At 38.4% G+C, this 11527-nt stretch overlaps 1 protein-coding gene across 1 annotated transcript in view; it reads right to left on the bottom strand.

Moving 5' to 3' along the window:
• Window positions 1–1389: 1389 nt before the first annotated feature.
• CRIM1 (cysteine rich transmembrane BMP regulator 1) overlaps window positions 1390–11527 on the bottom strand; it is a 189736-nt gene continuing 179598 nt past the window's right edge. The window contains exons 14-17 of the mRNA XM_054393879.1: window positions 7648–7842; window positions 6403–6525; window positions 4855–5042; window positions 1390–2690 (exon numbers count right to left, since the gene is read on the bottom strand). Of these exons, the coding sequence (XP_054249854.1) occupies window positions 2514–2690; window positions 4855–5042; window positions 6403–6525; window positions 7648–7842 (683 nt within the window). The 3' untranslated portion in view covers window positions 1390–2513. The remainder of the gene's footprint in view (window positions 2691–4854; window positions 5043–6402; window positions 6526–7647; window positions 7843–11527) is intronic.

Below are 11527 nucleotides of genomic sequence, written 5' to 3'. Positions count from 1 at the left end.
AAATAATAATAATAATAAAATAATAATAATAAAAAACATTTTACACCATGTCCTATATCCTGCTAATATTTTCAGAATATGGCCTTGATTGTAAAACAAAAGCAAGCATTTACAAATTCTGGTTAAAGACTGCTTACTCTTATGCAACGAATGGATGTTTTGTCTTGACAAAATCTTTGTAGTAACTGGACAGAAACATCTCTGTTTCGATATCAGATTTAATATAAAACACTGGGGAGACTACATTTTTTCTTATTGGTGGTTGAAAGCTGTAGTTATATAAGCAGAAAAAATGTTGACCCTTAATGATACACCTATTTTTTTCTTTGATGCAAACAGCTAGAACACCTTTTTGATATTCTAAAACAACAACAAAAAATGGTTAATCTTCAGATTAATAAATTAGGTCATTATAATAATAAATTAGTTTTTTTTTCAGTTTTAAAGTTCAGCAACCTCTGACCAAGTATTTACAACAATACTTGAGAGTTCCTTTACAAAAAATACATTTTCTTTTCACATTAAGCATACTGGGTATCTGTGTCTCTTATGACAAGCATTTGTAAAAGAAAAAAGGCAATGCACAAATGGGTAATTAGTATAAAAGTGCCAAGACCTGTTTGGAAAGTTAACATTGTATTATACAGTCAGAGTTATAAATGAGGCAAGCTACAACAAACTTCCAGCTTAATGTGGACAATCTTCCAGTAGTTGTTTCAAACAGTTGTTTGAAAAAAAGAAGAAAAAAAAGACAAAAAAAAGACAAAAAAGAAAATCCAGGAGCTGATGGTGTTATTCTGTGGAACTGATTAGTGCTGCATGTATATTGTCATCAGTATCTCTAGCCAATGCATTCATTAAAAAGCCTTTTTAAGGCTAAGCAGGAAAAGAAAAATAAGAAACACCCTGAAATGTAACAAGTAGCAAGAGCAACGCTTACTGCTATAATCGTGCACGTACTGTACACAGGCAAACACAAGAGTGCACACACATACACACACACACACACACGCAAACACTTTCAAATCAAATGAAATCAAATCAGATCAAATCAAATCAAACTGTAGGTAGAATGAGATGCTCTTTTTTCTAAACTCACAAATGATTAAGCATTGATATGGAATGCCTATTTATCTGTTTCTGCTCTGGGTAAAATCTCTCTCAGATAAAAATACATTCAACAAGAAAAAAAATAGAAAAAATATATACTGTATACATAGTATTTCATATATACAGTATATATATGTATAATGTATATACATGTGCATGCAGATATACATAAGTATATCTACACGCATTTGTATATACATATATATACACAAACATACAAATACTTTTTGTTGTTTTTAGCATAATTATATTTACATAAATATTCCTATAATGCTAAAGTTTAAAGAAGCATGATCTCCTTTTTTTTCTGAGCTTCAAAAAAGGTGCTTGAGTAATATACAATTAAAATTAAGCAGCTTCCTAGCATGGAAGTAGTTTCTAAATCTGCATACCAGTAAATAAGAACATCAACAGAAATAAACCCAACCTTAAAACAGTCTTTTTTACTCTCTTGTATGCAAGAGCTTTGTCCAACAAAAATATTTTTCCTTCTCCTGTATGAACAACCAGAGATTGATATAAAATAACAAAACAAAACCACAACAGACAAAACAAACAAACAAAAGCCCCTGGAACTGCATGGTGTTTTCTTGACTTATCCTTCCTTCCTTCAGTACTGCTGTCAAAAGATCCAGTGCTCATATCAGGAATTACTTAGGCCTCAGTCTTTTGCTAACTTTGCCAAAGTCTGGCTAATCTAGCCAATCAGCTTTGAAGAAAATAAAAATAAAACCAAAAAGCAGCACAAGGTATAATTTTATACATCCTTAATAAACCCACCCTTTATTTTCTGCTACAACCTTTTCCTTGCTATTTCATTAACTACTGCAGCTTCTCATCATATAGAAAAATACTTGCAGCTACACCACACCTGTGATGTGACATATTCTGTTCTAGGAGTATATTACTGTAGCAACAGCTTTTTTTTTTTTTTTTTCACCTGGGGTTAGGCTTTGGTGCCACGGATGCAATTTCAGCGCAACAAGAAAACCCACTATCCTGCTGCTCACCATTATTCTTTATTTATTTCTTCCCCAGCTAAGGCTGACCAGCTTTTCTTATCGGAAGATTCCTTTTACCTCATTGCCTACCCCTAGCCCCTGATTCCCCCTCCCAAAAAACCTCTATAGCTATGTTACAAGCAAATACATCTTAACAAGTTTTAAAACTTTGGTTCTAAGAAAACACTTGGTCAGTTATCTCAAGGAAAAGTGGGAATGCTTTTTCTGGCACATTGCAGGAGTCAGAGCTCATCCCAGTAAGGTCTTAGAGCTGTACATGTAGTCACAAATCCAATACAATCCACTAAGCAAGTGCACAATTCTAGTTTTACTTTAATAGCAGACTTAGTCTCTCTCTCCCTCTCTCTCTCTTTCTTAAATCCTTGGTAAGGGTGCACTTCTTCAAACTGTTTGATAGAAATTATCTGCCTGTAGGTTGTTCTGTTTCTGCATGCTGTAAAATCCACTGTATCTTGAATCTGGGTCTGCAATTCTTAGCATCCTCTGAGAACTGTCCACCTGGACCATGGTACCTTTCTTGCAGTCCACATACACCAGCTGATTGTTTAGGCAAGAAGGCTGTTAAAATAGAAAGGGAATATTGAGTCAATTAAAAAAAAAGATAAAGTCTTTGTGGCTCAAATCCTTAAGCGCAATACAAAATCAAATTAGCAATGAAGGAGTCTGGAATTCTGTTCAGTTTGGTAAAGGCTTATGCCAGGCCAAAACCAGACCAACACTCTTATGAATTGCCATTTTTCATCTTCTGAATGAAGCTCTGGTATTCTCATATCCCAGATTAAACTGCTGTCTGTTAGCCTAGCACTACACAAGGGCTTAACCTTGTTGCCCTGGATGTGCAGCAATTTGTTTCCAGGACTTTAACAGCCTGTTTTTATTGTTGATCGTTTTCAACAATGTTTTGTTCCTGGTTGCAAATCCACTAAGAGGATGGGAGAGATTTCTGCTTTTATAGTTAATCCTGGCATGGAGTGTCCTATGGTGTCTTTCTGTATTCCCTTCTGAGGTGTTTTATGGTCTAGTGGTGGACTCAACAGTACTAAATAAACAGTTGATGATCTCAAAGGTCTTTTCCAACCTAAATGATTCTATGATACTATGTATTACTTCCATAATTAGGAAATCATCCACTTTTTATCCAGTATTTGAGAGACCTTACATCCTTGCAAAGCTGTGTGTTATTGTGGAGATGCCAGTGTTGATGTGGCACTTGGTAGAGTTGTCCTTGCTTGTAAATGTAGACTAGGAAATTTCATTTTACACAAATGTGAATGAGTGATGGTTTGAGTATGTAATGATCTACACATTTGAATGCACGTAAAATACTGCTCAAAGAAAGACCTGAGCTATGTAAACTTCTTTCCAGTCCTGCTATTCCTCTGAGCATCCTTCAACCGAAAAATTCTGCAGCTGAGAAGAAGGTGAAACGACACTGGGTGCTAACTACTTTAAATATTTTTGGGCTAAGCATGAAGGACAGGCAGTAAGCATATTCTATGGATACATACAAAGTTAGTGATAATGTATACGCATGCCCAAACTATAAGCATACAAGTGGACTACAAATCTTAAAAATTCCACTTTCCACTTATGCAGCTTCTTTTTCCAAAAATAAAATCAGAAGGGTACACAGAAGTGTACTAAAAATGTACTTCATGGATACATCATAAAAAATGGTTTTTACCCAGCTATTAACTACGAAACAGTATTTTAAAATGTTTTATGTTTGGCTGTTCCAGAGTCTCTGGACTGGATTCACAAAGAAGATCTCAGGTTCACTGATATTCATGGAATCGGGGCTAAACATCAGCAGTCCTTCTGTAATTTTAAACATCTTTTCTGTCATCTTTCTTTTGATAGTGATATGATTAAACTACAGTTGTTGGTTTGTTCATTATTAAATAGCTGGGCTATTGTGAACAGAAAGAACAGCTTGCCAAAACGCATTGCTAGGGGCTCCAGTCACCCAGCAAGGAATAGGAGAAACTAACAAGAGACATTTGGTTGAAGAAACCAGATGCCTTTTTATGACACTGAAAAAAAATGATGTTTCAGCACTTGAAGTGCTTGGGGGACTACTGGGGAACTGATATAAATGGCATTTGAATACAGAATAAAGGCTTTGTCTGCCAATAGAACTCCTAATGCAAACAAAACAATGCCCTTTTCACTGTTCATTTCCAAGCTATCTGCTTCTTCTGTTTTTTGGGTAGTCTTGGTGTACTTAATTGGTAGATTTTTCCTGAGATCTCTTTTAAAATAGCTATCCCAGAACCATATGATGCACTCATTAGAAAATGCAATAAATGCTCTTAGTACATACAATACATGATGTTCAACAAGACTTTTAAAGTGGATAAAAGTTAAGAAAAATATTCTCTTGAAAGTTTGACTGCACATAACTGCCTGTATTTGCCTACACATATATAGAGTTGGACTTTTAGAATTGGTTTTTTTTTTTTTTTTTGCTGAGATTGGTATCTATCTAATGACAACTCATTAATATATGGAGCAAGAAATGTTTTCATTTGATAGTGAAAAAAAATCATTAAGGAGACTAAATATATACCAACAGACTGACTGGTGGAAAATGGTTTAAGATATAGGAAGAAAGTAATTCAAGAGAGTTCATATGATGTGAACTCAGTTGCATTCTACACAATATTCTAGTTAATCTGTTTCCTAAAAAGTTAAGGCCTGGAAATAGACATAAACATGGCACCTTTGTTGGAGCTTTGTAGCAGGACACTGGAATCCACTGCTTTTTCTGATTGACGAGCAGAAGAATGATGATCAGTAACAGCGCTATCATGATTGGAATTGTCACCAAGGCAACAGAGCTGACCGATGCATCTTCACTGGGGTGTGGTCCATTGCCACTTCTGTATTCTCCCTGGAGATGATTCATGTCTGCAAGGCAAATGTGAGGATTTGTAAGTAATTATACATGGGCCTTGATCATAAAGAAAAATTATATTATAAAAGTCCCAGTTGTGGATCTTGTCACTTGTATGAATTTGGACTTTCTCTCCTGAAATGTCATCTCATTTATATAAATTAGAATTAGCTAGTATCTAGTATAGTGACTACATTAGCTATGAAAAGGCCATCAAAAAGAGAGGAAATAGGATGAAATCTAAAGCACAATAACAAGCAAGTCTGACAATAACCTCTTAGCTCAGCTGCATTCACATCATCTCACCTGACCACGATCAAATTCCCACTTATAAAAAATGTATGTATGCTGAGGCAAATCTGGAAGTCTTAGAATGAAAATTTTTTTCCCCCTTTTTTATCCCTAGTAGAAAGATAATTATGATGTATTCACTCTCTCATTTGATGAGAACATACTACAATTCTTGTACCACTCAGCCTATGAAAACAGACTGCTCGCACTGTACCAGACTGCAGCAAGTATTGCATGTGATTGCAGAGAATGGTAATTTTCAATGATATATACAACATTCCCACACAATTTGCAGTGTGCTTATAATCCCCAGACAGGATAGCTGCAGCCAGCTACTAATGCCTGTGAGAAATAAAAATGCTCTAAGTATAAAAATGTAGGCTTGCATTTTGTAAAGCAGTTACATTTCATGTAATCTTTCTCCAAGCACTATTGTATGAGATCGTCCTTATACTTTGAAATAATACAAACACAAGTTTAGGTAGTCCTTCACTTAGAAGATAGTAACAAATTCTGTGTCACATAGAGCTTTTCCCCTACCCTGGAATAATGATTTCAGCCGTTTTAAACAAGAGGGATTTATATCCTTAGAGGACTTTATTAGCTTTGTGTCAGCAGATGTGTTAACTCTGGTATTTGTCTACATTGTATCTTAAGTTGTGATACATATTTTCCTGGTTTTGTTTATCAATATAAGAATGCAAGTGCATGAAATACAGGTCTATCAATTCCAGTGGCCTGACAACAGCCCACTTTCTAGTCTGCTATCAGAAGATACTGCAGAATCACTCCTCATTATTTCATCACATTCTTAATTTTACAGAACTGTATACTATACTAACACAGATGTTTCTTCCATGCTGAGGATGAATGACAATAAGACCAAAATGAATAAATACAATTTCATAGAGTGACTCATCTTTACTCAAAGCAAAATGCACGCAAGAGTTCTGCACAGAATATTCTCAGATACACACCTTTTTGAAGCATTATAAAGATTCTGCCCAAACAGGACAAGTACATATATTAAAACATGGGGAGTGAGCACACATCTAAGTTAGCCCAGTTTGTATCAGATCTTACCTCTGTGAATATGGATAATGTCATTTTCACTGGGTGTTGGCCAGTTCGGTACTTCTAGTTCAATGTCTCCTCGATGATTTGTCTTCTCAATGGGGATATTAGTAGGTTCAGGTACATACATCTCTGTGAAACGAGATAAATGTGTTTAACAGAGTACAGGCTGCTTAACTTCCCAGAGTTGTTCTTAATTCAGGAAATACACTTGATTATCTGGACTGATTTTTCTTATGAATCCTTTCATTTGTTTAGAATTTTCACAATTACTGTCCTAAAATTTTGTTTCAAAACCTGTTTCATATGGGGTAGATGCCTGCTGCCATTATTATTACTCTCAGGTGAATGGGATGACATGTGGAGAGGACACAGTCTCAAGTTGCACCAGGGGAGGTTTGGGCTGGATGTTAGGAAGAAATTCTTCACAGCAAGAGAGATTGGCCATTGGGATGTGCTGCCCAGGGAGGTGGTGGAGTCACCGTCCCTGGAAGTGTTTAAAAAGAGACTGGATGAGGCACTCAGTGCCATGGATTAGTTGATTAGATGGTGTTGAGGGGATAGGTTGGACTTGATGATCTCTGAGGTCTTTTCCAACCTGGTTAATTCTGTGGTTCTGTGTGATTATGTGTCCATATGGACAATTTGCTTTTGAAAATGCCATTTCAGAATACACATTTTACTACAGTCTTGTTCCTTTGTGATACTAAACAACAAAAATACCAAGGAAAGACTACTTCTTCCCAGATGATACATAAACTGTCACTGCTGGTTTCTTTGCCCCTTTTTTTTTTAAATCCTTAACACAGGACTGCAAGTGGGGGTACTGCTGCGTTTCCCTGGTTGTCCTATTGGAAGTAGCTACCAACTGACCGAACAACATGAGCAAACTCCTGCAGTAGTGTAACAGGACTAGCATTAAAAACTGGTTGCAATTCTTACATCTCATGACCATAGCTAGGAAACTGTCACATTACTTTTAAGTCAATGTGTTTCCATAACCTTGTGAAGGGACAAAGCAAGGGCAAGCAACTGACTTTTGAGTTAACAGTTCTCAGAGTAAGTAAAGTTCAAACTATGTATTTGCAGAGTATGCCTATGTATTTTAAATACTCATTTTCCTTATAAACGTCTGTTATCTTCTTGATACTCTTCAACATGGACTAACATTCAAAACTCAATTATAAACCTTTTACTTGTTATCAGTCCTGGAAAACCAGCATTATAGTCATCTAGGTTGTTACATCACATTACCTGGACACATGGGACAGCAGCTTCCCTCCACATTGATGGGTTCAGCACAAGGGAGAGGTGGGCAACTGACAGTGGAACAGAGAGTCTGACCCTGCAGGCAGTAGCAGTGTGTGCAGCTGTCAATGTCCCAACGTTCCTCATCTGCATATGTTTTTCCACTGAAGTGGCAGACCACTTTCTTTGGAACTGTATCTTCTGTTGAAGGAAAACAGGATAGTGTGAACACAATAATAGCAAATTACCCAAACAGAAGGAAAACAATAGCTACAAAGAAATTACAGCTACAAGTAAAAGACCCTATCTACATCTTCCAGAAAATCTTTATTAAAAAAGTGTCATATATGCTTCTTTATGAAGTACAAAATTAGCATGGGCTGCTTCTCATTTTCTTCATGGAAAAGACATAGGGACTGGGACATGAACCAGGAAGAAGCTACTGACGAGGCCTTCTACAGGCAGCTGGAAATGCCCTCAAGATCAAGTGCCCTGGTGCTCCTGGGTGACTTCAACCACTCGGATATTAGTTGGAAAGCCAAGCACAAACAGTCCAAAAGATTCCTGAAGTGCATTGATGACAACTTTCTCCTGCAAGCAGTTAAAGAACCAACAAGGAGAAGTGCAATGCTGGACCTGACATTAACAAACAAAGAAGGACTGATGGTAGATGTCAAGGTTGGGGGTAATCTTGGTTGCAGTGACCACGACATGTTAGAGTTTAATATCAATAGACAAAGAAGCAGTGTGATAAGTAAAATTTCAACCCTGGACTTTAAAAGGGCCAACTTTCCTCTCTTCAAGACTCTACTTAGAAATATCCAGTGGACTAGGGCTCTGGAAGGAAGGGGGGCCCAAGACAGCTGGTTAATATTCAAACATTACCTCCTCCAAGCTTAGGAGAAATGTATTCCCTTGAAAAAAAAATCAAATTAGGCAAGCAGAAGACCTGCATGGATAAGCAAGGGACTCTTAGTAAAACTCAAAAACAAAAAGGAGGTTTACAATATATGGAAAAAAGGACTGGTCAATTGGGAGGATTATAGAGATGTAGCCAGAGAATGTAGAGATGCAACAAGGAAAGCCAAGGCCCTCCTGGAACTGAATCTCACCAGAGGGGTGAAAGAGAACAAGAAGAGTTTTTTCAAATATATCAATGCTAAAAGGAAGAGCAGGCAAAAGGTGGGGTCACTGCTGAATGAGAGGGGAGATACAGTAACTGATGATGCAGAGATGGCAGAGCTGCTGAATGCCTTCTTGGTCTCAGTCTTCACTCCTAAGACCATCCCTCAGGAACCTCAGTCTCTAGAAGCAAAGGAGCAGAACTGGAGAGATGTGGACATTCCGCTGGTCAGTCAGGACAGGGTTAGAGATCTCCTATACCATCTGAAGACACACAAATCCATGGGCCCCGATGGGATGCATCCACATGAGAGAGCTGGCTGATACAGTTGCTGAACCTCTCTCCATCACCTTTGAAAAGTCCTGGAGAACATGAGAGGTGCCTGACGATTGGAAGAAAGCCAGTGTCAGTCCAGTCTTCAAAAAAGGCAAGAAGGAGAACCCAGGCAACTACAGACCAGTCAGCCTCACCTCCATCCCTGGAAAGATGATGGAGTAGCTCATCCTGGAGGTCATCTCTAACCACATGGAAGACAAGAAGGTTATCAGAGTAGCCAACATGGATTTACCAAGGGGAGATCCTGCCTGACTAGTCTGATAGCCTTCTATGAAGTTATGACCAAGTGGGTAGATGAGGGAAGAGCAGTGGATGTCAAATATCTTGACTTCAGTAAAGCTTTTGATACTGTCTCCCATAACATCCTCATAGAAAAGCTCAGGAGATGTGGCATTGATGGTCGGTCAGTGAGGTGGATTGAAAACTGTATCCACAACAGAGTTCAGAGGGTCATCATCAGTGGCACAGAGGAGGAGTGGCACAGCTTGGAGGCCTGTGGCAAGTGGTGTCCCCTGGGGATTGGTACTGGGTCCAGTTTTGTTCAATATCTTTATCAATGACCTGGATGAGGACATTGAGAGTACCCTCAGCAAGTTCGCTGATGATACAAAACTGGGGGGGTTGGCTGACACCCCCTCAGGCTGTGCAGCCATCCAACGTGACCTGGACAGGCTGGAGAGCTGGGTGCAGGCAAACCTCATGAAGTTTAATAAGGACAAGTGCAGGGTCCTACAACTGGGGAGAAATAACAACAGGCACCAGTACAGGTTAGGGGCTGCCCTGCTGGAAAGCAGCTCCACAGAGAAAGACCTTGGAGTGCTGGTGGACAGCAAGTTCTCCATGGAACAACAATGTGCTCTTGTTGCCAAGAGAGCCAATGGGATCCTAGGATGTATCAAGAAAGGTGTGTCCAGCAGGTCTAGGGAAGTTCTTCTACCTCTCTACTCTGCCCTGGTGAGACCACACCTGGAATACTGTGTCCAGTTTTGGGCTCCCCAGTTCAAGAGAGACAGAGAACTGCTGGGGAGAATCCAATGGAGAGCCACGAGGATGATTAAGGGACTTGAGCATCTCCCCTATGAAGAGAGATTGAGATCCCTGGGGCAGTTTAGTCTTGAGAAGAGAAGACTGAGAGGGGATCTGATCAATGTCTATAAATATCTGAGGGGTGGGTGTCAAGTGGAGGGGGCCAGGCTCTTTTTGGTGGTTCACAGTGGTAAGACAAAGAACAATGGGTTCAAACTAAAACATAGAAGATTTCACCTCAACATGAGGAGAAAATTCTTTACAGTGAGGGTGATGGAGCACTGGAACAGGCTCCCCAGGAGGGTTGTGGAGTCTCCTTCTCTGGAGACTTTCAAAACCCACCTGGATGCATTCCTGTGTGGACTACCCTAAGTGATCCTGCTCTGGCAGGGGTGTTGGACCTGATGACCTCTTGAGGTCCCTTCCAACCTCTGATGTACTGTGATACTGTGATGAAATGATGATACAGAAAGTGCTGTGAAAATTAAGAAAACCTGAGTTTTTTTAAATGCTTGACTGTTTGAGATTGCCAACTATTCCTCCTCGCTTCCCAGTAAATACTATTTAACAAATTAAAAACACATTTCTCATTTCCAATGATCAAGAAGGATGAACTCAATTTGGAACACCTGAAAGAAAAGATTAGGTAGAATGCCAAAAAAGGATAAAGCAACTCTTAGGTGGCATAACTAAGGTGGTTAGACTATTATGATAAAACAGATTGAAGGGAGATCTGATCATTCCCTGTAACTGCATCAATGGAAAATTCCAGGAAAAGGGCAATAAGTAAATTCAGTACCTTTTTTCATGGTTAGTATGATATACATTGGAAGTTGGTATGATCTTAACCCTTGGAAACAAGAACACCTTTCTAAAGGTTGAGAGGTGTAAAATTGAATAAACTTTCAGACAGATTTTGACATAGCACATAACAGGGACTGAAGACTTGATGAAACAAGCAGGTCTTATGAAAACACTTAAAAGAAGCATTACACTTTTTGCCTAAGCATTCGATACATCTTTTTTAATGCTTATCCTATGCAAGCCTTTTAGGTGATTGCAGTATACCTTCTATTTCTCTGAGAAGACAGTCATGAATTGCTTAACCTAGCATGTTTTTTGCTGCTATAGCACTTTACAGAAAATCAGAATAAAATTACACAGCAGAACCTCCAAAAGCTAAGCACCACCTCATTTTTATCTTAGCTTCTTGCTACCTTTTTTTCCATAGAGGTAGGAGTTATTATGATGAAACCTGCTGATGCCATGAATTTGCAGAATAAGCATATGCAAGAATTAACAAAAATGAAGTCACTAAATAATGTCTTAAGCTCTCAGAGAAATACTGGTTTAAGATTCACAGATTATATATATAAATATGTCAGAATAAATATGTCCCAA

The sequence above is a fragment of the Indicator indicator genome, chromosome 2 (assembly GCF_027791375.1).
Source record: "Indicator indicator isolate 239-I01 chromosome 2, UM_Iind_1.1, whole genome shotgun sequence".
In the NCBI taxonomy this organism is placed as follows: Eukaryota; Metazoa; Chordata; class Aves; order Piciformes; family Indicatoridae; genus Indicator; species Indicator indicator.
Note: the sequence above shows the minus strand (reverse complement) of the source record. Positions and strands in the feature narration are given on the sequence as shown.